Source organism: Siniperca chuatsi, linkage group LG2 (assembly GCF_020085105.1).
Source record: "Siniperca chuatsi isolate FFG_IHB_CAS linkage group LG2, ASM2008510v1, whole genome shotgun sequence".
Lineage (NCBI taxonomy): Eukaryota > Metazoa > Chordata > Actinopteri > Centrarchiformes > Sinipercidae > Siniperca > Siniperca chuatsi.
Window position 1 is genome coordinate 15,561,865 of NC_058043.1, and position 27,847 is coordinate 15,589,711.

At 38.0% G+C, this 27,847-nt stretch overlaps 1 protein-coding gene and 1 long non-coding RNA gene across 3 annotated transcripts; one reads left to right on the plus strand and one right to left on the minus strand.

Annotated features, from left to right (window-relative positions):
- Window positions 1–459: 459 nt before the first annotated feature.
- On the minus strand, window positions 460–13,532 carry LOC122885463 (caM kinase-like vesicle-associated protein). 2 transcript variants are annotated; one of them, XM_044216577.1, is made up of 11 exons: window positions 13,379–13,532; window positions 5,194–5,332; window positions 4,964–5,095; window positions 4,067–4,141; window positions 3,785–3,923; window positions 3,554–3,674; window positions 3,383–3,458; window positions 3,126–3,262; window positions 2,919–2,997; window positions 2,701–2,788; window positions 460–1,965 (listed from the first exon to the last, which is right to left on the minus strand). In XM_044216577.1, exons 2-11 carry the CDS (start codon window positions 5,286–5,288, stop codon window positions 1,654–1,656), a joined length of 1,254 nt encoding a protein of 417 aa, XP_044072512.1. In that variant the 5' UTR covers window positions 5,289–5,332; window positions 13,379–13,532; the 3' UTR covers window positions 460–1,653. The 2 variants fall into 2 exon arrangements, with proteins under 2 accessions (XP_044072512.1, XP_044072520.1); XM_044216585.1 differs by having other exon boundaries at window positions 5,194–5,317; window positions 13,379–13,528.
- On the plus strand, window positions 13,485–27,836 carry LOC122885478. The gene is made up of 4 exons (XR_006380119.1): window positions 13,485–13,597; window positions 14,506–14,658; window positions 15,028–15,150; window positions 23,176–27,836. It is a non-coding gene; the product is annotated as an uncharacterized LOC122885478 (long non-coding RNA).
- Window positions 27,837–27,847: the final 11 nt, after the last annotated feature.

Sequence of the window (27,847 nt, forward strand, 5' to 3'; positions counted from 1 at the left end):
TTTGATTGAAGTCCAGATCCATTTTGATTACAAAAAAAAGTTCCTCTGCTATCTAATTTACCACAGTATAATTTGTCTAATTAAAAACAGTATCATGGATTATCTCAGTCCCTTAAAGCCATAGCAAAGATTAACCTAAACTACAACAATTTATTAAATGGAAAATATGCATATGTACATATGTCACATATATTATTCATTCGCTGTGTTAATTGACATTAAATACAGAAAATTGTGGTTTTGCATCCTCTAAAAACGATACTGCATGTTAATTTTGTTCCGATATGAGCACTCAAATGTCAAAATGTCAATATTCATATATGCAAATATATTCTCTAATGCTATTCTTAAGATTGCTTGCATTATTTGCAATAAATGGATGGAAGTGAAATGGTGGTTGGTGGAGTGGCTTGACTTTTCAAACAGTAAAACTTGAGAAAAATGTCACAGTTTCAGAAATATTAGTATTGCTCATTTTATTCATTCACAAGCGTTGTAGCAACCTGTTAGCTCAGCTAAATGTTGCTAAATACACACGTAAATAAAAAAATACACATGTATACAATGCAAATATACATAGTGGTACAGTATATGGACTCAGCTATAAACTCTGAAATTTACTAATTACAAGTGACAACACAACAACAACAGCTAAAACATCACTCCACATACAATGCTCTAAATTGAGTTTTCTGTGTTTTAATTTAAGTGTGAAAGAGGACAGAACACAATTACCAATACAGCAGCGTAAAACTAAACAAAAGAGCGAAGGAAAACAGCTAAAACTTTTCAAAGAAATCAGTAAGCAATTATAATCAAGTTGTCTTTTAAAACATTTCAGTACATTACTGCAACAAATATTAAGGCACTTAAACTTAAAAATATGCTTTCTTGCTGCTGTAAAATTGTAAGTTGACTGAAGTTGTACTGCACTGAAGACAAACCTGCAGATATCTAGAATTGGGTGTTAGGTTAAATCCACTAATTTATGATATGTATCTGATTGTTACCTAATAAATTGTAAGCATAATTTAGCGTAATATAGGTTTTATATCTTTTTGAAATTTTCAGCATAGCTAACTTTTAAGTTATGCTGGGCATGTAAATGTATTCCAATTAGAAGCATGGTTTCTGAAGAGTTAACTCAAATATACATGCAGGAAAGTATTCTAATAACTTTACATATTTTCAAATCTTGATATGATCAATTTACCAAATCTTTCAACTCATAATTTTAAATCACAAGACATGAACTCAGGGTTGTAAGTTCTGAAGCTGAAAACTAGCAATTTGTTGAAACAGACAAATACACCTCTATACAATGAGCTGATGAATAAAGATGAGTTGATTTCACTAAATCACACCATGAGTTTTTACAGTTTTCAGGGAAAAGGAAACAACTGAAGAGGTACTTTGCAACTAGCTTTAAAAGGACTTGTACACAAAATAACAAGGGAGAGTGTAGAACACTATTCATTAGACCAATCAGTACAGATGGCAAAAATGACGAAACGCATGGTGTTGTGAAATAATTCTGCACACTGGGGGATAGTCGAACAGCATAGACATGGTGTCATCATGCCAAATTTATTGGCTCTACTGCTCATGTGCTTGTTGGTTGGCAAGGGTCCTCTTCTTGTATTTGTTTATAGCCTAGTCTCCCTTTCTTTGTGGCAACATTTGGGGAACATCGCCATTGCACCGTGCCTGTGGCTGCTCTTCCTGTCTGGCTGCACTGGGCAGGGAGAGTGCAGAGATGGTGGCAGTCTGTGTGTCAGGAGCCTTGTCGCTAAGAGCAGCCTTTATGCTGGCAGCAACACCATCGCTGCTGCCAGCTGGAGGAGGAGGAGCGCCGCTGGGTGTGTTGGGGTCAGCTGCAGCCCCTGCAGCAAGACCGGAGGCCCCAGAATCACCCTGATCAGACGCTCGAAGTCTCTTCATGAGGGTGGTCACTCTAACAGCTTTCTGTGAGTAATGAAAAGACATGGTGAGTTCAAATTAAGTGATAGCATACAACAAACCGACTGATCCCGATGCATGCTCTGAGAAAGGCTTCTTACTGAAACATGTCAGCAATGATATTTTAATAAAAATATGAAGTTATACAAACGGTGGCTGCTTTGGTGTGCCACCTTCTACTTTGATAACACTTTTTTTTGTTATATTCTTTAGGCTGAACACCCAGACTCTCTCTCTGGAATGCACACTTGCTGTCTTTTTTGGAAAAGAAAAATAACAGGCTTCAGCAGGGAAAAATCTCCAATAGCATAAAAATACATACAGATAAACTTTAAAAACAATTTAATTCAGCAGTCAAGTCAAATTGGAGCAATTGTAGGGATATATAAACATGTTTTTGACAATTTAGATATGAGAAGTTCATTATGTATATGGAAATAAGGGGACAAACGATAAGGTAATGTATGGATAAACAATTGTTACCGCACTTGTTTATAGTTGCGCTAGTTGTTAATAGTAGTGAATACAGTATGTATATTAATTTTATTCAGTTTAAAATGGTGGTAATATTATGAAAAAAATAACTTTGAAAGTAGAGTATAGACACTGCAGTACAATCCTCCTAGTTGGAGACTTAGGTCATGATCATGAACATAACAACCATTTTGTCTAACACGAGTAATAATTAATGATATATGAGCAGAAACATAATTGATATATCAGACATATGAGAAGTGATACCTTCCACTTGGCTTTGGCAAAGTTCTTTTCTATTTGTGCACAAACGCCATCCTTGATGTTCTTGTCAGAGGCAGCATTTCCAGAAATCCTGAGAGAAGCAACAAGACAACTATTTTTTCCCAGCATGTTATTATATTTGTGGTACCTATATAATAAAGTTCACAACTGGTATAACCATTCATATGTGATTAACTTTTTTTTTTTTTTTTTTTTTTTACCATTCATGAGCAATGGCTTCCTGTGCAGTCAATCGCTGATCCTGTTCCACTTCCATCAAAGATGCCACTAAGTTTTTGGCTGTAAAACAAAACAATTATAACAACAGTGAACTTGTTTCTCCAAAATTCAGACCTTAAATATATCATCTGTGACATGAAAAATACAATTACATTGATATGCATTTTAACAAACTGATTATCTCTTACCAGAATCTGAAATGTCATCCCAATATGGTGAATCAAATTCATAGTCCCCTGACAAAATCTTTAAGAAAAGGTTCTTATCACGATTGTCAGAGTCATCTTCATCAGCGTCATCATAGAAAGGAGGGTTTCCGGACAAACTATTGAGTTGGCAGAATAAGAGCATTATAAGACAACACACTTTTTGATAAAGTCATTTAAATATACTTTAAATAGAACATTACTGTACTATGTTTGTGAGAACATTGCTGTGCACTTACAGTATATACATGATGACACCTATGGCCCAACAGTCCACAGGTCTTCCATATCTCTGTCTCCCGACCACCTCAGGAGCTGAAAGCAAAAACAAGCTTTAAGCATTCTGATGATAACTAATTAACTTAAAACTTAATTTTCTTTATCTACAGTCTGGTGTTTATGTCACTTACCAAGATATTCTGGAGTTCCACATGGGTCCTTAATGAGTCCATTTTCCAGTTTTGCCAACTGGAAGTCACTGATAACAATTTTGGAGTGCTTCAAACGATTAAAGTACACCAAGTTCTCCAGCTGTATGAGTGAACAAAGGTTTATCAAATTGGTTGCAGTTATTCATACATCTTGTTTGGCCTATGGTGAAATACTACTATTTTTCACTAGGTGTCAGGAGTGTAATATACCTTAAGATTTCTGTGGACAATTTTCAGAGAGTGCAGGTAAGCTACAGCTTCCAACACCTGTCTCATAACATTGCTGGTGTCCCTCTCAGAGTAATATCCTTGATCTAAGATCCAGTCAAACACCTCTCTGCCTGTGGCGCTGAAGAGATGGAACATCCAAATTAAATGTCACTTGTTGATGGCAGGAATGCAAAACAATTGTCACATGTTGAATAAAACATCAGTTTTATACGAGTTGAGGAAGTACCGTGCACACCATTCTATGTCTCCAATAATACTCACAGCTCCAGAAAAAGGAAGTACTCTTTCTTAGTTTCAAAAGCATCAACCATCTGGAGGATGTTATGATGTTTTACCCTTTGAAAAGCAGGAAAAAGGGTGAAGAGGGGGTGGGATGTAAGTGGGGTTAAAATGAGCAATAAATAGAGTCAATGAGTAGTATAAGCTATAGAGCTATATGGTTTCATTCAGCACAATTAAGGTAAATTTGATAACTGATAATTACACCAGACACTTTTTCACAACCTTTGAAAACTGCCAGGATTACAGCAACACAATCAACCCAACATTCATTGATGGGACCCAAATTTCAATTATATATGTTATAATAATATGTAATTATTATAGTTATTAATGTTCATCACTGCCCTAAATTACTTAATTTTACTTGATTATGCATGTTGATTATTACTATAATATCCTTTCATATGCTAGTGGATCCGTTGGCCTTTATTATGTTTGTGGTGCAAATGTGACCAAATTGCAGCAACAATTAATTCCCAAGACACGACAATACCTAATATTATCTACTACTATGGCACCTCAGTCTCTTTTACAAAACAAAGCGTTAAAGGATAGTCAATAGTTGTTTGTAGGATCAGTTCATAGTTGGTTTTGGTCTTTCCATTGGATTTGATGATAGTAAGAAAAATCTAGAATATCACCAGACTTATCCTTTAAGAAGAGTGAAACATAAACAGCTCTTGTTGTGTGTATTGTGTATTACTCTTAGAATGCACAAAGGCAAAACTTCATGTTGGCTTTTGAAAGTTTGCTATGTCTTTGGCTCGACCTGAAGAAAGAATTTTGCTGATCGTTTGTGATTATACTTTGTCTCAGTGCCAGGACAGTGCCTCAGACATGTAAGCGCTATAACAAGGAGCTTAAAACTTCACTTACATCTTTAAGATCATTATCTCATTCTTGGCAGCTTTCCTCACTTTCCTTCCATCCTTTTTGTGGAACTTTTTACAGGTGTACATTTTCAAGGTGTTCCTATCCTTCGCCCGGAATATCTCGCAAAACTCCTCTCTGTTAAAAAGACAAAAGAATAAGCATATATCATATTTTGAGCAAATACCTTAAAAGTCTTTATGCGCTTATCAACATTACAGCGTAGCTGTACTCACGATTTAACAATTTGTCCGAGGTCATATTTGTCGGTCACCTCTGAGGGATTGTTGTAATCCTTCTTCTCCCTGAGTGTCAGACAACCAAATGGCATGGCAGCTCGTGCCCTAGCCAGGGAATGTCCTGCCACAACACAACCTGTCAGCAATATGCAACATGTTAGCTTTACCTGAATAGTACAGCAACATTTCGACAGACATGCATCTCCACAGTACAAAGTGGATCTGAACACAGGTGAGCCTACATCTGGAGCTGTAGTCTCATTACTGAATCACATAAAAACAATATTACTGTAAATGTACTGTTGTAATAAGCTGTTTCATTAATGACAATAATAAAAATGGACAAAATTGTTGTTCGGTGATGGCATGTAACACAAAATGAATGCAGTAAATCAATGCAAACATTAATAGAGAGCAGTTTGGGCACATGATTATTTCTTTCTCCAAAACCTTTTTGGTCATACATTTGAGAATAGGTAAGTGTAACTGAGCTTGTGGGAGAAAATTATTTCAAATTACCACAAGAGCAAAGCAACATAAAAATTTGATTTTCCAATAGCATAATTTTCTGTGAACTCTGTCAGTCTGCCAGGCTTGTTTCTTTCCACTCTGCAGTGAGTCAGCTCTGTACTGCAGCAGCAGCGGCGGCAGTAGTAGCATTATTCATGTGTCTGCTTCCAGTGAAGAATATTCAGATGGACTTGACCCTGTGCTGTAGCTGTGAGTTTTGTCTCCTCTTTATATTTTGAAAAACTCTGGAAAGTTGAGAAAGCTATTAACTCACAAGCTCTGGAGGAAAAGTTTTGTGTTTTAATTTCTGCCAGCAAGCCAGTGAAAGATGAAGTTGCCCACAGTTATAATGGCATGCACACTGCACTTCAGACTAGTTCACAGTATTCACATTCACATTCAGGATAGCAAGAACCTTACATTAATTAGTACATTAATTAGGTAGAAATGGGAAGGAAAATGGAATCAGCATAACAACTATACGAATTATAATCTACTATATACAGTATATTCATGATAACATAACATTTGCTGTGGCTAATATACAGTACAATCAAGCTAGATAGTCTTCCTGTAACACAACTAAAACAAGTACTACAATTTAGAGTCACCTGCCTTAATAATTGGGGTAAGGATGGATAAAATTTTCTATCACAGTGTATGAAATTTCAGATACAATTTAATTTCTTAATTAACCTCTTGAGAAACTTTATGGATAAAATAACAGACAGGGATGTCTGTTTTTGGCTAAAGCAGTGAATTAAATACCCGACAAATAAGGTACATCATCACATTGATGCAAAAATCATATACAAATCCAATATTGCCAGCAGAGCTGCTCATTGATTTGCAACATTGTCCACAATGGACTTACACAACCAGAGATATTACTGTAAATGGATAGTTACCACAATGTATATGGTATGGAAAAATCTCTGATGGTAGACAAATTTATATCATCTCCAGTATGTATTATCATCCAACCAATACTTAATAGTAGCTTAAATAAATAAATACACTCTCAATCTGGACTGTATATCTGGTAACACAACATAAATAACTGCAGGATAAATCATTGCATTCAACATAACATTTCCAACTGTAGACAACCAAAAGCCCAATAAATGTAGTTCACCCACATAAAGTCCTTTAACACATATTTATGCCAATTTCACAGCCTCAATAAAAAAATAAATAAATTTAATATTAAATAACATAACCCTGCTGCTTTTTTACACCATGAAAACTGGAGAACTACCATGCACGTAGGGTGATCTAATACTGGCTTATTTGCTATATAACATGTTTTTCTGATGTCGCTTGAGCAACAAGCATCTTGGTGATGCATTTAATGTTTTGAATTAAAGGTCTACTTCATTAGTAACTTTCTGACAAGTGTTTTAAGTAAAATATGCTAATAGTAAAATTAGTTACTAATGGACCCATTTGTTGCAATTAACTGCAGAATTGGAATTACATACTTATATAAATGTATACAATTTTTAATGAGGGTGACTTGAATCGCTGCAGCTGCAGAGCAGAATACTATACAGGTCCACCACTAGCAGCTAAATATTACTGGTGAAATAGGATGCTTGCATGGAAAACAGACCCAGTTTTTTGGCAGGCCTTTCAGTAGAAATGGCAGGCCGAACAGAAGAGTGGGAGTAGAGAAATTCTGACTGAGGTGCTGTCTGGAGCTTCAGTCAAGACCCTATCAGAGGCAGAGATTTCTTCTGGCTTTAGCAGCCTGTAATATCTGTAATACAACAAAGAGTGGTCTAATAAAAATAAAAATGGAATTTGGAGAATGTTAAGAAGATGGTCTATGAATGTGCTTTCTTACTGTGTATTACTGACAAGCAACAAAGCAGAAGGTCTCATGCAGAAGATCTCATGTTTTTATCATATTAGAGAGCTCTTTAGTTGAAGACAGTAGGCTGTGTATACAGTGTGCTGCTGTCCACAAGGGGACTCATTACTCTGTGATCCAGTCTCGGCAGATCTCTGCTGTGGAGCTGAAAGAAAAAGTGTTACCTTATGTACATTGCTTGGTTATTATAATTAAAGATAGTCTGTTTGAATCATTTGGATGCAGTCCTATACATTAAGAGGGTATTAAAATAGCTGTGCTCCAGTGCTGAAAGTCTCTTTCTTTATTTTTTAGATTACGTGACCTGTTCTATACATGGGATTTACGTGGGACTGTTATATCTAACATGTCTTTGAACCTGCCAGTCAAAACTGGTATTAAATACTTTCGTTTTTCAAAAAAACAGGCATGTCACTCATTGACCAAAACACTGTGTTAAATTATCCTCTGCCAGAAGAATTATACAAGCAAAACAACATGTAGACATTTTTGAAATTACTGAAGGAGAGAAATTTGGTACAAGACTGTCCACCAGTTCACACAAGTACATTTATGGTAAACCTTCCCTCTATTAGAAGTGATCGTGTCAGCTATAACAAGATCTCTGACCAGCTCCTAATATTACCTAAACTTCTCAGCATGGCCCAGTATGTACTGATCTTTACTGCAGTTAATACTTTTTGGGTAATTGCCAGAGAAAAAGTTATTAGAAGTGACAACCAAAGTCATTTTAGCTGTATATGGAAAGTTCCCTGCTACATACAGTATTTATACAATTCTATAGTGGTGATCTGTCAATATCAAACAGATGCTGGGTAAAATGCCGTAAAACAACATACTATTGATTTTGTTTGTTTGTTGATTAGGCAACAGTATAAGTTTGACAATAGTCACAAATGTCAGAATGGAAATCACAAGGTGTTGCATTTAACTTGGACCCTGTGATCTAAAATAGAATAGAATAGTAAGAGGTAACCAGAAGTGGTCCTGGATGCGTTTGACTTGTATGGTAGTTTCTGAGCAGGTGAGCTCCAGTTTTGCCTTACCTTTACATCTCTAATGTCTGTCGATCATAAAGCTTACATCCCATGGTCAAAATGGTTTTGTAGTTTGGATTTTAAACACAAGCTGAGCCAAAAACGTATTGGTATTTCCACACTGATTTATTAACCGTACTGTATGTCATTGCAAGCACAAATTACCAACATTTCTCTATTCACTATTACTTTATGTAGTAAAAAGTAAAAGCCAGACCTGCTTTAATGTTATTAAATTGCATTTGGAGGTCTACTTGGAGTAGCCAAAGGGATCAAGTCTCTTCTATTCAGCCATTATTTTTATTGTTTAAGTTCATCCCAGACAAGGAGTTTTACTCAGGGCTATATTTTATCCAGAAGTATGCACAAGTAAAGAACACGTTTCCCGGGGGTGAGTAAAGAGGGTCGGAGAATGTTGCACTACTCAAACTACTCAAACAAAGAGCCCATCTCTTACTGTGGCGCATATCCCAAACAATGATGCATTTCAGTACACCATTTGCCTGATCATCATGAAACATACAATAGCATGCCCCTTTGTCCTAAACAGGAGGGCTGTCAGTACACCATTAGTCTGGAGTATGATGAGCATTTGGGAGATATGCTCCAGCTACATCACATCCTCTGCATGAATCCTGCAAGATCAATACTTAGATTCACCATTAGTGTTTTCTGGCTCTCACCTAGATTCACACAAGTGCGCTGCCTGTGTATCAGAATGATTTATTTTCATAATATAAGCCTCAATCCTGTGCCATGATGCTCATTCAAACCAATAGAAACATGCAGATGATGCACAGAAGAACAAACACTTTTCCTTATTTCCTTTTTGTCATGCCCAAACTCGTACATGCTTTTTGCAAAGTGTATTCAATCCACAACTGGCTTAAACCAAATCTTCCATTCAAGATATTATTTAGAAACTAAGCTTCTTACTAAACTTGAATGGGCCTCTTTGGTACACTTTGCTGGCCTCTGTCTCTCAAAATAACCACACCACCAACAGCCACCTCACAAAGACAAACAATACAGTGATTGCCACGAAGAGTTAAGGGGAGAGGCTGATTTGAGACCATTTAATGCAATCATTAGACCTTACAATTAATCATAGATCCCTACACCTGTTCTCGGAAGCTTGACTCACAGCACCACAGTGCACACTAAACAGTAAGTAAGTATGATAAGACAAAATTTTGTGCGCACTTGTTTTCCCCCCTTTCAAAGCAATCTTGGAGATAAAAGGCTGTTCTCCTTCATCAGAAGAAGAAGAAAATAGAAGGCACTTGACTATTGCTGAATCAGGGGTCTTTTATCTTTGCCTTTTGAAAGATCTGAATGAAGTGTTCTTCATTAATGGGAATGTAAAGGCTGTTTCAAATTCAGACTGTCGCAGAGCTCGAAAACTTAACTGTGGACACCCTTGGGGGATAATGACGAAGGCAGAAGCAGAGGTGTCACATTTGATAAACAGATTTCAAATCTGTGTCCAATTCATTTTCCAGTAGCATAAAGTAGGTAAAGGTAAAACCTTTTCAGTTTAGATTATTTTGTTTTCCAGTAATAATAACCATAATATACAAACTATAAGACCTAGAGTCATATTGCAAAAATGAGTTACATGCATGATTTCTTCTATAAGTCAGTAATATTTCATTATTTTTAAATAATGACTTATTTTGAAAGAAATAGCCACCATGTCTCAAACAAATCAAGGCAGGTCGGGGTACTTCGCGAAATGCCAAAAATGCCAAAATGTAAGTATGATATCTTAGGTGACATCTTAGATACCCACCACAGGTCTAATTTTGAAGGATAAAGGATACATTTGGAAAAATTATGCATTTTGGGACAGTAATTGTAATAACAGTAATTGGTCTCATACATCTTCAACTTGTTACACATGCACAACTAACCTTGGAAATGGCACAAAATGACGTGATGAGGATGTAACTAGTGGCAAAATTTGCAACTAAACAGTGTTCCAGCTGTTGCAGAATTACACTGCATGGCCAAAGGGGAACATTACAACTAAAGGTAAAATACGTTATAAATAAAATAAAATATCTCAGACACCCGTGCTCCAACTTTGCTCAAGGGATGATGTATCTTGGCTCTGTGTTCTGGCATTTATTAACATACCTATAGGCCTAACAGAGGTGCTAAATCTAAATTTCACATTTTGAAAGTCTTAATGTGGAGCAACATGAATCTACTGCCATATTTTAATCCATGCATTGAATGATTAAATTCATGTTCAACATTTAGAAGTGCAGGGTCATAGAAAATTATAAAAATCGATGACATATTATTCAGACATCAATTCAGTGTCAAACTGACATGAAGATTCTCATTGTAATGCAGCTAGACTGCTTTCTAACTTTTAAACAACATAACTGATATGCCTGCTGAGTCATACTGACCAACTGAGATGAAAATTGGATGATGTGTACTGATTTTCCCTAAAGTAGCTGCTCATTTTTATGGATATTGTTTACTGTTGCCTTGTTACCCTTGCCCTTGTTTATTTTAGGTCCTATAGAACACTGTGTCAGTGTCCAAGGGGAAGTATGTAACTGTGTGTGTGTGTGTAGGAAGATATTTATGAAGCAACTGAAATTTCTCGACCATCTTCTGAATGCAGTTTTGGGAATACAAAGTCACACAGTCCATCTCAATTAAAATGTTCTGTTAGATCACTGAATGACGATTGACAAGTGGTTTTGTGCCTTTTTTTAAATTAAATAATTATTATGTTATTATTATTATTATGTCAAAGTCATGTCAGACACTGGCAGCAGGCCAGAGAGAGCCATGGATTGGACCCCAGGCAAGCCTCTTCAAAGGAAAAGGCTTAGTGACAGGGGGCAGATGGTGGTGATGATGTTCGAGCCAAATTTTAAAGCCTGTAATGCCTCATTTATGGTCTAAATGTCGCCTTCACTAGCTGTGAACACAAAGACCACATTTACACTTTTAATTTTCAAGGACATTATATCACACATGAACAGAAGCAGTTTTTCTCAAAGTCCAGAGAGAGGAAGAACATTTTGATGAGTATGAATCAGTCCTCCTTTGTGCTTGGGCTCTGCAATGGTTTGGGTCCACCATTCATCCCTTCTTTGGGTATCACTGGCTCATCTAACCAGTTTCTTCTGATGTTGTTTTGTTGCCATGGTCACCAAGTGCTACAGTATGCATCATGGTTCTGTCTGTGCGGAATAGCTCTCTGTGTACTCATTGACATTACTGCCGAAGAACACTGCCACTTCATGTGACTGAAACTCCATTTACTGATTTGAATTCAAACAGAGTTTACAAAACAAAATCCTCCAGAATATTAACCAAACCAATAATAACAAATAATTCTTACTTTTATTTTACCATATAGTTGAATGCCCAGTGACACACATCATGACCCAGGCAACACATTCAGTTCAGTGTGAAGCCTGTTACATAATCAAAAGGCCGCAGCCCTATTCAAATAAGCTTTTTAAACATTCTGTTCGATGATGAATTTTTCACTGTTTCTCAGAACGAGACATCAAGGCTAAGGGGAAGAGGAAAAATAGACACCTGTAAAAAAAATGTTTTCTGTATATCTGAAAAGCAGTGGCAGCAGCATACCGTACATTGAGGGTTCTATCTCAATGTATTTTTCAACCATTTTCCTTTATAAACGTCAGATTTTGTTTAATCTTTAAATGTCAGCCATTCATGAATAAGTCATGAATCTTTCCAGTATTATCGCCTTGTGTTTATAAAACCCCTACAATGTGTTTTCTGCTCTTAGTGTGCTCCAACCCTTCCCTTCTCATGGCAGCACCATACAAGTCCATTGTTTTCTGCATCAAACTAACTGACTGTGCAGCAGGGCTTCCCAAACTTTTTTTGCACAATTTACATATATGTGAGGGTACTTTTGTGATGCCCTAGGATTGATCTAAGTGCATTTACCACAATATTGAAATGAAATCTACACAACACTAAAACCCTTGACAGGACCTCTGGAGGTCCACGCATACCTGTGTGACTCTCTTTTATGGTTTATTCAGCAGAGGACACGCACCTTCACTTTTCTGACATGTCAGAGTACTTGCCTTTCTTCTGAGGGGTATGAAGTGGTGGCTTAGCATTGGCAAAATAAGTGGGTATAGCAATCACAAGCACTTTCGGTGTGAAATGATGACAAATATTGACAAGGAGGCAGGGACACCGCGAGACTGTGAAAATGTGAACTCAAAAGGTACTGCAGTCTGAGTGCATCAAGAGCATGCCTTATGTAAATCTGAGCAAGTCTTTATCAACTATAAAGCTCATATTGTGAATTAACTTGGTGAGCGGCTCGTAATGAGTAGAATTATGTGTAAACTTTAACAGCAAAACAGGTTTCACCGATTATATCCTGGAAATGTACTGACAACCTCACTGCTCCAGCAGCGGCAGTTTAAATATACAGTATTTGCGCATCACAGGTTAGACTGATGTTGCAGTTAAACAGCTCGCATGAAAACTATCCCGCAGGCTTCTTAAATCACGTGAGCACGTCTTTATATTTTAACCAAAATGTTTTATGGCGCAAAAGTTTTTGAAAGCAATCATGTGTCCTCCTTTTTAGTATGAACGGTGGCCAAGAGGACAGTTCCTGAATGAATATACCTCGGAGAACATTCCTCAACATCTCTTCACTTCTCGCGTTTTTGACAGCAGTGGTTTACAATCTTTTGATGGTAAGCCAAAGATTACGCAAATTGCGCACACTTACCTTCAATGAAGTAAACTGGTAATAATCAGTAATCCAATCCTCTGTCTAATGTTTGAGTATTTTCTTGGTGCGGCTTCACTTTTTTTCCTTCCACTGATTTTACAGCCAGTGTGCTATCAGAGAGATGATCCTCGAGCATTTCCAACAAGTCAGCTTGTTCACGGGAGCATTACGTGAACGTGTGACGATAACAGCGGGCTATATGATGCAGGAGGGAGGGTAAGTGTGTGTGTGCGCGTGAATGCGATGCACACTGTACCACTATAATGTGTGTGTGTGTGTGTGTGTGTGTGTGTGTGTGTGTGTGCGTGCGTGCGTGCATCAGTGCAGCAAATGTTTTGATAATAGTATCATCACTTTTAGGACTTTTTAACAGTGACACTGGTGATGTTCGCACCGCTCAGCTGGGAGCTGCACGTCAGCGTCCTGCTCGAAAAGGAGCAGGGTCAAAAGATTTTTTATCCTCAAAGTCCCTCCGGAAGTTGGTGTCAGTAATTCAACGAGACAATCTCCCCAGAACAAGAGCAGCGTCTCCTATCTCCCCCAAAAAATAACTTATTCCTTGCACAATCACAATCTCCATCTCTGACTTCCTCCTATAGAGAAGACAGTAATATGTGGTCATGGTTTTGTTTGCTCACTGGTTTGCCATATCAGATGTAGTGATCGATTTGGAATTACGTGCAGCATTTCTTTCCCATTGATATTACAGATTTTTCAAAAATGCATGTATTGTGTGAGAGAGAGAGGCACTATGGCACACACCTTGATTTTTCTTTATCAACTTAGAGGAAAGCTTGTGCTTTCATGCAAGACTCCTAACACCAAAGTTGAATCAGAAAAAATGAACAGATACAGTGGTCACTGGTCACAAGACCCCTAGGGCCAGGAAGGTAGAAAACACTGCTCAAACACAGCCTGATTGACTTTACATTAAGCATAAGCAGGAAAGAACATATAGACCCAACCTTATCATCAACTGGCAACAAAATGTTGGAGGGACAACCAACATACTTTGATACACCATGACACACCATCCCAGAATGTTCAATAGCCATCACAACCCACCAATCATGGTTGTAAGCAAGCAGCTGATGGTAGGCTACTCTGCTGATTTCTCTCCACAGTACTGTAAGATCCAGCTCTGCTCTCAACTGATGCAGGCCTTTTCAAAGTATGAAACGCCAACCCATGGAGAGGCAAAAAAATCGCACAGGGTACGACTGAGACAAAGCTCGAGTGAACCAAGAGATCTCAAAATCACACACCCGCTTCACTGGGTAAGTGCCAACAGCAATGCTATGTTTAGAGACAAGGGAGATCTTCTTGATGGGCTTGAATTGATTGTAGCATGAACTATGGGGTCTTGTCTTAAACTGGTTTCTGACTTGCATTTTAACTTACTGTCTGTATGTTAATTTAAGTTCAAGTGTCTGCAAGTTGACTGTCAAAGTGTACTAAAATTAACTGAAACCAGTGCTGCTTGGAGGGTATGGAAATGCATTTCCAAAGCAGCTTTGGAAAATGACAGTAATGTCTGTAATACCAGATTAATAGTACACAGGCTGTATCCCTTCTTCACAGTTTATTAATGACGTAAAAATTAATGTGTGGAAAAAACTAAGCAATGTTTTGTCTCTTCTCTTCAGGTGATATCAGTATACGGCTCAAGCCCCTGGAGAGGTGATGAAGTGATGTAGAAACAACGTTAACACCCTAATTGTCAACACACTCCTTGAGCAGGTACCACCCTCAACCTCTTCACTGACCAGGTGTGTGTCCAAGAGATCTTTATTTCTATGTGTCATGGATGAGACCACAATGTCCGTGTTTCATGGCTGAGTGCATGTTGTTGGTTAAGAATATTGTTAAATAATAATAATGACTCTCATCAAGATCACCTAACATCTCTGTGTGAAAATGTAAATTTTTAGAAAAAGGACACATTGGAAACATTGATTTTATGATGTTTACATTTGTGGTTTCAAGAGAAAACTGATCTGAACATTGGTAGCACATTGCAATTTTGTACAGGTATACAGAGGATCTGCAGGGATTTTAGCTGGTAGGCAGACTCTGTAGCATTGGCTTATGTAACAGGAGTGTCTCTTTCCTAAAATGAGTAATGCCGTTAAAAGGCCATTGGGATAACAGGAAAGAGAGTGGTGGAGCATCTTTAACCTGCTCCCCACCTACCCACAAAACCACCTACTCTCTTTTCTGACTCCCGGTTTCACATGGCTCTCCAGAACTCTGGTTGTCTTAGCAATACAAGTTGTGCTGTATCACAAATCTGAGTCCTGGAATCCCTTGTATCACTTTCATTATTTTAGAGCGGGAGGTTTCTAATCCTCCACTGCAGGAGGGAGTCAATCACTGTACCAGCTGTCAAAGTTTAAGTCTAAGTGTCTTTGAGACATCAACCTGAGATACAAAACCTGAATTTTAATGGGGAAAGACAAATTTGAAATTGTTTAAAGGTAAAAGTACACTTTGAAATATAAATATAACCCTGGTGACACAGTAGCAAAAGTAGAACAAAAGCATTTATTCAGCAAAAGTAGTTAGGATGTGGAGAGATTGTATCAAAAATAGAGCTCAGGTACACCCTAGATTTGGGTATTCTTCAGATAAGGTAGATAAGGTATCTCTATTTTAGGAGACAGCCCAGAGACACAAATATGTCTAGAACGAGTCATAAATGATGGACATAACATGACAGCATTAAGACTTGACTTCACTTTCCAGTGTCTTCTCAAAGCAGCTTAAGAACTACAGGCCACCTCATCAGTGCATACAGTATGTATATTAAAGGATTGTTTACATTCTGTAAAATATGGTTTAACTCCAAACTTGTGTGTTTATATTCTAATAATTGTATGTCTATGTGTTTGACAGCTAAATTGGCATTGATTTTGGTGCGCTGTCACCATAGTAACAGCCTCTAAAGGGACATGGATATTGCAGTGCTTGGTGCCATTTGAAAGAAGAAGCTAGAATAAAAGTAATTTTGCACAAATCTCACAGTGAAGATCCTTAAAGCAACCTTGAGAATCATTTTCAAAATCTGAGACTCCTGGGGCATTTGCAATATGATGATTATTGTTGAATTTAAATTAAAATGCCATAAGTTTGGTGGCTGGAGAGCCCGTCACAATCATATTACAGGATTTATTGACTCTTGTAGTCTTGTAGACTAACTTGGCATCCCTTTCTCTGACCTTTGACTCAGAGTACACGCTGCCTATTAATGTAGGGGGTCTTCTGTTGCCATTTATTAGGCACAGTTCTAATTCAGTTGTCTGTTTCTATCTGTTTATCTCAATATTTGAAGCTGTGCCATGAATCAGTTAAAATTGTCACTCGCATTTCCAGTTTTGAAAGTGCATTACATTTATGTGGACCTTCAACAGTTATTGAGCTGTCTGGTAAATGAGAAACTGGTTACAGCCAGTACACTGTAGCTGTTTAGGCAATGCAATATGCAGGATCTCTATAAATCATCAGTTGTTAGCCATCACTTAAGTTATTTTTTGCCTTATGTATTTCAATGGAGGTTAAAATATCCAAATGAAAACCCTTTCTCAGTTCCTCCCAACAACAGTGCATCCAATACCCCATGCAGTATATTCCTCTAATGTGATTTATATCAGTTGTAAGTTGTAATTGTAAACAAGAAGGCTTTTTTGTTTGTCATACAGTAGAAGCACATGCAAAAGTGGAATCTGCGTCACAAAGCTCGCAGGCAGTACCTCACTGTGCTTCTCTGAAACTACTCAATGCTCTGCTCATCCTCATGTTACCATGGCTGCATCTAGTTAATCCAGCATTTCTAAGCCTATGAATGGACTCGAGTGACTCCCCTGTTTCACTGTTTCAACATGTCTGTCTTCTCGCCTGGATCTGAAATCCATTACTGTCTCTTCATGGAGGAATATTAAATAGAGAATGTGGGCTACTGTATGTTCATATCACATCAAATTTCTTTGCTGTGTCTCAGGGATTTATATTGTGAGAAGATAACAAAGTGACAAAAATATTAAGATTAACATACAGTAGTTGGCTCATGTATTACCTTACAAACTCTATTTTAGGTATACTCCATTTTGTCATTAATTATTTCTTAGCAGGCAAATACTATAAGTATGTACTGCAAAAGTGTAAATAAGGCCTCTCTAATGTATTTTAAAACACAGACACTAAGTAAAACTGCCCACTTGAGAAACAGATGATAAGGCGTACAGCAAAATTAGGACTGTGTTAAAACACACTGCAAAAATATGCTTCTTAACTCACACTGTCTCAGATTCAGACCTGACATGAACTGATCCTGCTGCAGTTTCCCTTGTTTAAGGAATATTCTATAAATGGGTAATTATATCTTGAAAAAAGACAATATGTTATCACATAGGTCGAACAATGTCATTCCATGAGCAGATTCCTGCCATTGTCTATTGAAAATAGGAATTCTTTTCTTTTTTTTTTTTGCATAGCAGGATTGGCTCTGAAATCATTTTCTGACCAAAATATTTTTTCTCCACTATCCTGTACTCAAGCTTGTAAAAGATGAGTCAACTTATAGTTCAACTTAGTTGTCATAGAAACCAAAACCAATAGTCATGGGGTCTGTGATGGAAACCTTTGAAGGGCTGAAGGCATGCTTCTCACAAGCATCCGTGGAGACCTTGACAGCTATTACAGCAGTTTTTCAAGACATTCAAAATTTTCCTGAGAAAACAATGTTTACATGTGACAATTATGCAATGTCACATGTAAACATTGCTAAAAATGATTAGACCAAAGTATAAATGAATACACAAAATTGTGACTGTTGAAATTCTATCAAAAAATAAATCATTTAAGAAAAGGTTTTCATCTATAGAAAAGTACTATATATGTATCATGGTTTTGGGTTTGTGTTCTGTTATTTCCTGTGTTATTTTGGTAAGATATCTCCCTCATGTGTCTTGTGTAGTTTTACTTCCTGCTTGTGATTAATTCCTTTGCCCTTATTGGTTCCACCTGTATCACTTTGTCTCCCCTACCTGAGTGTATTTAGACTGTGTTCTTCCTTTGTTCTGTGTCAGATCGTCATTGTATCATGTGCCCTGTGTTTGTCCCCACCAGTTTAATGTGTTAATCCTCAGTCCTGTGTTTTGTTTTGTTTTTTTTGTTTTTTTTCCCTGTGCCTCTGTGTTCTCCCTGTGGATTATCTTTGTTGGACTCCTGATATTTTTATGTTGCATTTCTCATGCATTACTCTTTGTTGGACATTTACCTGAACTTCTCAGCTGCCTTCAGTTGTTTTGTCTTCTGTCATAATAGGTAAACAAAAGTCATTTGTTCATTCCACCATCTTGTGTGTATTGTCTGCACTTGAGTCCACCTCCTGAACTGAGTGCAACAATAAGACGATATTTTAAAATATAAAAATGACTTGTGCAAGTATTTACAGAATGTTTAGAAATACTTTTGGGATCATGATGAAACCAGCCTTTAAATTTTGTCATTCATACCATAAGTATACTTTTATTTTGTAATTTTCAGTTAATCCAAATTACACAAGTTTTGAGTCATACCAAGTGCCATGCAGTTTTTGTTTTATTTGCTTATGTCTACAGCAACAGGTGAGTGCTCAAAGCACTGAAAACTGTCAACATGTCCTGGTTATTCTGTGTAACCCAAATCCTTGGGTCCTTCAATCCTTCATTTTTCAATGAAACTACTTTCTAGAAATAGTCCTTATGAAAACTGTTAACAGTGTGTTATGTGAATTATCCAGATTGATAAAAGTGACACTATTTCTGTCAAGATGTTGCTGATGAGATGGTGTGAGCACCAAAAATGAAATTTTTATTCACCCCATTACTGGAATTGTGGCCAAAATCTCTGAGCAAATAAAACCAAAACTATATGTATATTTTGAGGTAAGTGCAAGAATGTGTAGAAACATGGCAGTGCAACATAGCAACCTTCGTGGAAGGGGACCCACTCCCTCTGTAGATATAAATGGTCCATTCCAAGGTAATGAAAACAATGATTCTTATTTTCAGGCAACTATACACTAATGAAAACACTGAAATATTATAATATTCAGTTTCTGCCAATAGCTCCTCCTACATTTTACGCACTGGACTTTTTTTAATTTATTGTTTTAAGGAAATAATCTACAATGACATGACTTCTCATGTGGATTGTGACAGTTTTTGCCTCTATACAGGGAGGGAGGCACAGTGTCACAGATGATACCCTCACACTTTAAATAAAAACATTTTGGCACTCTTTGAGGTTACCGTAGCTATCACAACACAGCAAGACCGAATGTCCATAATCATGATCAGCTCGTAACTGGTGGTACATCTGTGATTTCTGTGTCAAAGCAAACAGTCCAAACAATCAATCCGTTTCATAGAGAATATCACTGAAGAGAAATGAGCTAAGGTGTAAAATAGCTTGTGTAACTGAGTCCTTAACTTTTAATTTCTTAATACAGTGGAAAGAGTACAATTCAATGGGAACAAACTAGTTTTGTTTTTGTTTTTTTAAATATTGGTTCATGCTCTTGGGACAAAGCAGCAATAAATGTATTAACACCTTTTTAAGTTTCATATCCTTGTAATTACTGTAGTCGCCCTGCTCATGTGGAAAGGCAATTTATCTCGAGTTCTCTTGGGCTAATTCAGAGTTTGAATTCAGAGAGGGCTGCCTTTGGGTCTGCACCAGCGCTTAACTACTTTCATAAACAGTGGGACTCTCCCACCCCCCCAATTGCTGCAAGCTATTGCTGATACAGAACTATTACATTTCATACACTGTTACATCCAAATATTTAAAATTAAATTTAGCAGACTAGATTTATGCAAAAATGGTGATGGATTTTTTCCCCCTTTTTCTTTCTGAAACATGACTTTAGCCTAATAAATGACAAAATGTAAATTTACACCATTTTAGATATGACACTCAATATAGTTTCTGCTAATCTATGAATGTATTTTTTATTGATAACCATGCATAGATATTATGTAATAGACCTACTAGTGTGGTGATTAATGTGATTCTACTTTTGACTACATTGACATGGTTTAATGGTCACTATCGATTACTTGGTAAAACACAAACTCGTCATTAATCAACAAAGAACTTCTAAGTACAATAAGTCCAAATTTGAATGCCCCTCAAAGGTATTTTTACATACCTATATGGAATAACACACAATTTGATTACATATTAATGATATAGGCAAACCTTTCAGCAAATTGGAATATGTTACTTGCAGGGACTGGGGTGGTACTGATTTTCATGAGATGTGGGTCACTACCTTATCTCCATAAGGAGGATGAGCAAAAGATGCAATTCAGTAAGTTAGTGAAGGAAAAATATGTATTCAATGTACTCACAGTAAAGTATTCACTTTGAGGCATATACAGTATAATAATCCTTGAATTAATCATGGGAAGGAATATGACCCAGTGTTACTCAAAATGTGAATGAATGTTATTTTCTGGAGTATGTGTGTTGCTCTTCCAAACTCATTTTATTTATTCCTCTGACAAACAAGCATACATGAAAATTATGAATAGATTATAAAACATGCATAAAGCAGTTTGCTAATTTTTCAACCATATCTCTCTGCCTTCCTACACACCACTGGTATCAAATGGTGGTTGTCATAGCAACAGGCTCACAAGCCACAACAGGGCTTTGGGAAGACAAATACAGATCAGCATAACAGAAAATCTCTCTTATCTGCATTTTCTGTCTACAAACCCATCTAAACCCCACTAATGACAGCTAACATGATTGATTTTTGCTTCTCTCATTTACAAGACACAATAATAAACGTGACTGTTAACACAGGCAACTTTTAATGACTTGTCACTGAATACCATACACTAATAGTATAGTTTTGCAGGGGTTTGCAACACAGCAAGATACCTGTGTTCAAATCCAATCTGGAAATCTGTGGCCTTTCTGTGTGGAGCTGGCATGTTCTCTCTGTATCTGCATGGGTTTCCTCTGGGTGCTCCGGTGTCCCACAGGTCAAAGGCAAACTTAGAAGATACAGGATTGTGGTATCTTACATTTTAATGGTTGCTGATTTGTCAAATTGTAGTCAAGTGTGTAGTCCTACAACCTCGATGAGCAAAAGTAATGACTGAATGCATGCCGGTGCTGTCTTCCTGATGTTAGGTAATAAGCTGCATCTGTTTTTTTGATTGTTTTTTTTAAGGGTAGACTCACTGGCTCTCTTGCAGACAGTGAATGCCAAATGTTGCCTTATTTAACATAACCAACTTGATTGTCTGGGACTTGATAGCAAGGGTAAGCCGTCAGTGTACTATGAGTATTACTCACCTGGATTATATCCTGTCCCAAATGCAACCACAAGGGAGCAATGCAACCACAAGTGGGCAAATGCAACCACAAGGGGGCACAAGCCAGTGTCTTCTTGTGCCAGTCCCAGGTCTGGATAAATGCAGAGGGTTGTGTCAGGAAGGGCATCCGACATAAAACACATGCCAAATAAAAAATGCAAATCATGAAAATGACTTCCAGAGCGGATCGGTCGGGGCCCGGGTTAACAACGACCGCCACCGGTGCTGTTGACCTAATTGGTGTGAGTGAAGAGGATGCAGAGGACAGGGTTAGATGGAAGCACATGATTCGCTGTGGCGACCCCTGACAAGGAACAGCCGAAAGGAAAAGAAGATTATATTCTGTCCCAAAAATACCATGGGTTGAAGCAGTATCCGTAAACAACCAAAATGAATGGATGAGGAGAAAGCATAGCTAGCTCAGCGGCATGCCAACACATGGTGGATCATGTGAACAAAATCATTTCAGTACAGTTGCATTGCAAACCAACCACTGTGTAATCCAAAAATGTTTGGCAAATTAATTATGCCTAAAAACTAGAGTCAAGATTAAGTAATTTGCATTTCTTTACTGCATGAAATACAACATAATTGCCTGTGCTTTAAAGTACTTTAACTACTGACATGAAATAACTGCAGCCACATGGTTGTACCTCAAATAGAGGTTTGCAAGTTGAGCCAAATTCTTTGCCATTATTTAGGTTCCATACATACATACATACATAAAAAATGTTCAATATCAACATGAAAGCAAGCTATAACCATGAATTTCCAATATTATGATAGATATTCCCCTCAAATAACAGGAGTCATGCAGGCTAGTTTGCATAGTTTTACTGTTTCCTGTCTGTGTAACCAATATACACGTCTGGAATACTGAGACATAAACAGTTTTAGTAGTTTTATACATCAGTAAGAAAGAAACACACATTTTCTGATGGTACCACATCATTGTGTGGAAAATGAATAAGCATGGGTGTTGAAGTCTGTTTCATTATTAATGCAGAAGTAACTCTAAGTCAGTACATGAAAATCAGCAATGATGACATACAGTATGAGAGGGTCAGCCTATATTCATTTTAGGCCTATAGTCTGAACATATATGTACTTTTGTGTGGTCATCTTAATGACACATTCAGTACATAGAACATATTCAGTATGTAGTGTGTATAACACGAATCTTGGCAGCAACAGTGTACATTTTGAAGCTACAAAATACCCTGGCATACTGATAACAACATGGATGATGAAAAACTCTTAACAAGTACAGTTAGCTATGTTCCTGGCATGGCCTTGTTCCTCTCTTTCATTGCTCTGCAAATTTGTGTTTGCCTTTCAATATAATCCCATCTGTGGAGACATTCACTCAGAGAGCAGAGACGGGAACAAACATAACACTTCTCTCCATCTGTGACCTCCCAGCTCTTCATCCTCTCTCTGAATGCAATGCAACAATGGAGAAGAGCAAGGAAGAGGGAGGAAGATTGCCTCGCTATTCAGGTATCTACTGATGGTACACAAGCTCAAGGATAGCAAATCCAATTCAGAGAACAAAAGTGTGAGAGAGGCTACAAACCCACTTGCAAGATATTTTGCACATAGGCTTTTAAGATGGAAACGATTCATTCCATTACTTAAGAAAAATGGTGATTTAAAAAGTGATTTTTATGAGAAAACTATAGGTTTGAATGTCACTAAGACACAAGCAACAAGCTTAATGTTAACATTTATTAGTAATTATAGTCATTTTGAAGATGTTTTATATACATACTATGTTTAATTATTGGAAAAAGTACAACAAAAACACTGGAGAATTTAGAAGTGTGCTGTTAAATTTTATAGTACAAATGGAGACAGCTGAACACTGTGTATGTTTGTTTGTGACTAATCAAATATGCATTCTCAGATATTCTCTTTCCCTGTCTTCCTCTGCACCTTTTCTCACCAACATCTTGAAAAAACTGAGAGACCTTGAGCAATGCTGAAAAACTTCAGACACTGAATGCGCACATAACCCAGTTCAAAATACCTGCAAGAAAAGGCTCAGTGAATCAGGCAAGTTTGTTTTTTTTCTTACTCCTCAAGCCAATTTTATACCAAGTGGTGCAGTGCAGAACATCTGATGCTGGGTACTACCACAAAGACCAAAAGCTCACTAAATGACTGGATCATTCCCGTCGAGTTATAGAGATGAATCCCAGACTAATAGTATCAACGGACATGTTGGCAGAGCTTTGTCACCACCCTGCTGTGAGAGGGGTTAGTGCCCCACTGCTCCCAAGCATATAACCATGTCTGTAACATCCGGATTGTTTTCAAACATGTTTGATATTTTGTTACTGATTGTGTCTCGGTAGACCAATGAACTCTCAGTCAACAGAGAGGAAGAGAGAGATCACACCCAAAACAAATGTTGAATTTATTTTGTCACGTACATTTTTAGTTTATATCAGGCTGAACATGCATATCCAGAATGCTAAAGCTCACTCAGCCCATCATTAGCTAATCCAAATTGGCAGCAGTCACGTTTGGCTCACGTTGGCTCCTTATTCATCACTGCAGTTCCTGACTAGAAAAAATGGCATGCATGCACAGAAGTTGATTTTGAGGCCCACTCCATTTTTAATACCAATAATCTATAGTTAAGATATACATTTTGGCAACTACACCAAGAATGCTTATTGGCTGTCCTAATCATGCTTGTCTTGTGTTCTCCCGTTTAGTCTGTGGAGGACAAATTTGCGTACATGTTGACAGGAAACAGCTAGCCACAGTTTCTTTTCCCTTGTCCACTTTGTTATGGATCACACAACAGCTGCTGTATGATATTTGCAGTTTCGCAGATTTCAACCGAACCCTACTTCATAACCAGGGCAGTGTGAAATTAAAGTGTAAATTATTTATAAATATATTCGCTAGACAAGACAACAAAAGGAATTTTAGACCAGACACTTTAGGGGTCTGCTCTCAGCTTGTTCAGTGCCGCTATTCCCCCTTGTTGTGCTACTGGGTTTGGTTGGGGTTGTGTGTGTGTGTGTGTGTGTGTCAGTGTAACAAGGCTTTTTATTGATTCATTGGCGGTTGGTTGAATCATTCCTCAGTTCATCATTTGTCCCTACAGCAACTTCTTTAAAGAGGAATTTTACTCATGAAAATCAATTTGCTCTTCACTGGGAATACTACTCAGCCTGTGAAAACAATTGTATAATGTCTGCTGTAGCTCTGGAGGAGTTTTCTAAAGTCTGAGAAAATAACCCTGGTGATGTCATCTAGGTTATCTTGACTTGGATTTATGCCATATTCATGCCATATTGGAGTTTCCGCCTTTTAAATAGTGTTCATGTCAACATCCAAAACATTACAAGTAGGAAGCTGCAATATATTTGACTTGCATAAAATGCATGGAAATGCAAACATGGATGCCTTGTCTGTCAACCAAAATTGGTCGTTCAAGGTAATTTAATCCAAACATAATGGATAAAGTGCACAACCATCTCTGCAATCATACAACAGTCTTTCCCATCACTACCTTCCAATGTTGACCCATAGTAGGGACTATAAATTAGGATGTTTCGGCCCCTGCTGCTTCAATTTTGGCCATTCTTTTTTAATGTGTCTCTTGCAAGTCCCCCAACTTTTTGACAGTGCAATGCTAAATAAATTGTGGACTATCCCTTTAAGCTGTGGAGAGCCTAGAGAGGTCAGGCACTACCTTTGTCAACCAGCTTGGTTTCTGGCCTGCTAGCCAGCCTGTACCTCAGCCTGTTACTGTCCGAGCCACTTTCAGGGAGTACCTCCAGAAGGAAGTGTGGCTCCCACCGACGTCGTGCCTCACCGCTGCCCAGCTGCTTGTCCTCACAGCATCTCCTGTACTGGTTGGGCCTCAACCACCTCCTGGCTCTGCTCCAGTTGGGCCACAACCTCCTGTTCCTGAACTGCTGCTATCACCAGATCCTGCTGAGCTGCAGCATCCACCAGATCCTGCTGAGCTGCAGCAATCCCCTACTCCTGAGCTACAGCAACCCGCTAAGCTGCAGCTATTACCTGTTCCTGAGCTGATGCAATCACCAGTTTCTGTAGAGTCACAGCAGTCTCCTGATCCCCACGAGCTGCAGCAACATCCAGTTCCTGTTCAGCATCAGCCTCCGCCTTGCCTTCTGCTCAGAGTACCAGCCACGTCGCCGGTCTCCAAAGTGGATCAGTCAATCCAGAGGGCTTCTGTCCTCGTCGCCAGTCTCCTGTCCAACCTCCAGAGGGGTTTGCTTTTGTCGCCAGCCTCCTGAGTTGTTCTACACATCTGGTCATCCTCCAGAACTGCTCCACTCCTGACCTCTCCAGACCTGTGCTGCTCTTCTGTCCAGCCCTCAGGCCATCTGCCTGAGGTCTCCAGTACAGACTGCCCTGCCTTTGGGGTTTAGTTGTTGTTTCCTGTTTTATTTTGTAAGTGTCTTGTGTAGTTTTACTTCTTGTCTGTTTGCTTTTCCCACCAGTTTTGATTGTTTGCCCTGCCCTGATTTAGTTTCACCTGTGTCTCATTTTCTCCCTTCACCTGAGTGTATTTAAATCTGTGTTCTTCCTTTGTGCTTTGCCAGTTTGTCCTCGTTGTCTGTGTCAAGCATTCCAGCTCTTTCCCCAGTGTTCCTAGTGTTTTTGGACTTTCTTCCTTGGTTGTTGACTTGTTGCTAATTTTTTGGACTTTTGGATTTCCTGCCTGCTCCCTTACGGCTTTATGCTTACCTATTTAGACTGCCTTTTGAATTTGATCTGTGCCTGCCTCAGAAAGTCTGTAAGCTTTTTGTTTCCCCAATAAATTGTTGAACTGCTCCTGCTCTGCCAGTGTGTCTGCGTTTGGGTCCAATCCCCTGCGTTCTTGTGTTACCTGCTTGACGATACGTGACAGTGATTTTCTAACATAAGTGATCAAATTGACACATTAATTGAATATTTTGGTCATCAGTTCCTTTTAGTTTCAACAAGCAGAAAGTGGAGATTATAAAGTCAACAATGTTTCATCACTTGTTTATCCACATTTACAGTATTACAGTATGTCTGTCTATTAAAATAAACCCAAAAAAACATCATCAGATCAAAAAAACCTTTTTGTTCTTGCGTCATTTTTTCTTTTTCTTTTTAAAGCTTTTATTCCCAAAGCTGATGCCAATCTTTCCTTTTTTCTTAAGTTTTGATTTCAATGCTAGTGTCCTTGTTTCATGCCAGATTTCATTTTAAATGCCAACGGCTTCATACAATCCCAGTAGCTGCACTGGCAAGTTAATTATAAGATCATTCTACAAGTTGACATTATGACGAGTCAGAGGACAAATCTGTACAGAAATCTAGTCAGAGACTTGCTTTAAAGACTTAAGGTTATTTCATGGCATCTGGGAGCCTTTACAGCACTTGACAGAGAAGCCTCAACTGTTTAGGTGGGCTACTAGTTGATGTACAGGTACAAAATGTGTCTTTTTCCCCTCTGTGGGTACATGTGCAGCTCATAATGTTAATTTAATGTCTAACCCTTTCTTTCCCATTCCTCACCACCTCTCCATGTGCAATCTACAAATACTTTAAATCAGTGCTATTTCTTTCTTTCGTTGGAGCCCTGATGATATTGAAAGAGCAGAAACTGTAACTGACCAGTAACCATTTAAACACAGTACATCCTGTGTTTGCTTCTGCATTACTTGAATAAAGCAAATCTAAAATGTGATGGTTGTTCACAGCAAAAAAATATCCATCATTTTGGATTTCTGTTCAGTCTTTAGCTGCAAACATCACCTCATTTTCAAATCCTGAACCTCCACCTGAACACAACCAGAGCTTGTCACTATTACCGCCACCTTTTCAGTACCTGAAGGCAAGGAATAAAAAAAAATCTTTTTTTAGATCCATAAATTATTCATAGAGTATTACAAATGCTAGATACACAGGTTAGGCACAAGCATGCAGTTTTCACTGACATAATTCAGACCTCTAACAGTGTGTGTTTTTTTTCTCTCTCATCCACTTGGCAGAGAACATGAGCTGTGTCGTTGCATATTTTTTCTTCGGTGGTTTTGATGACCTGCTTTCATGAAGAACTTCTGTACCATAT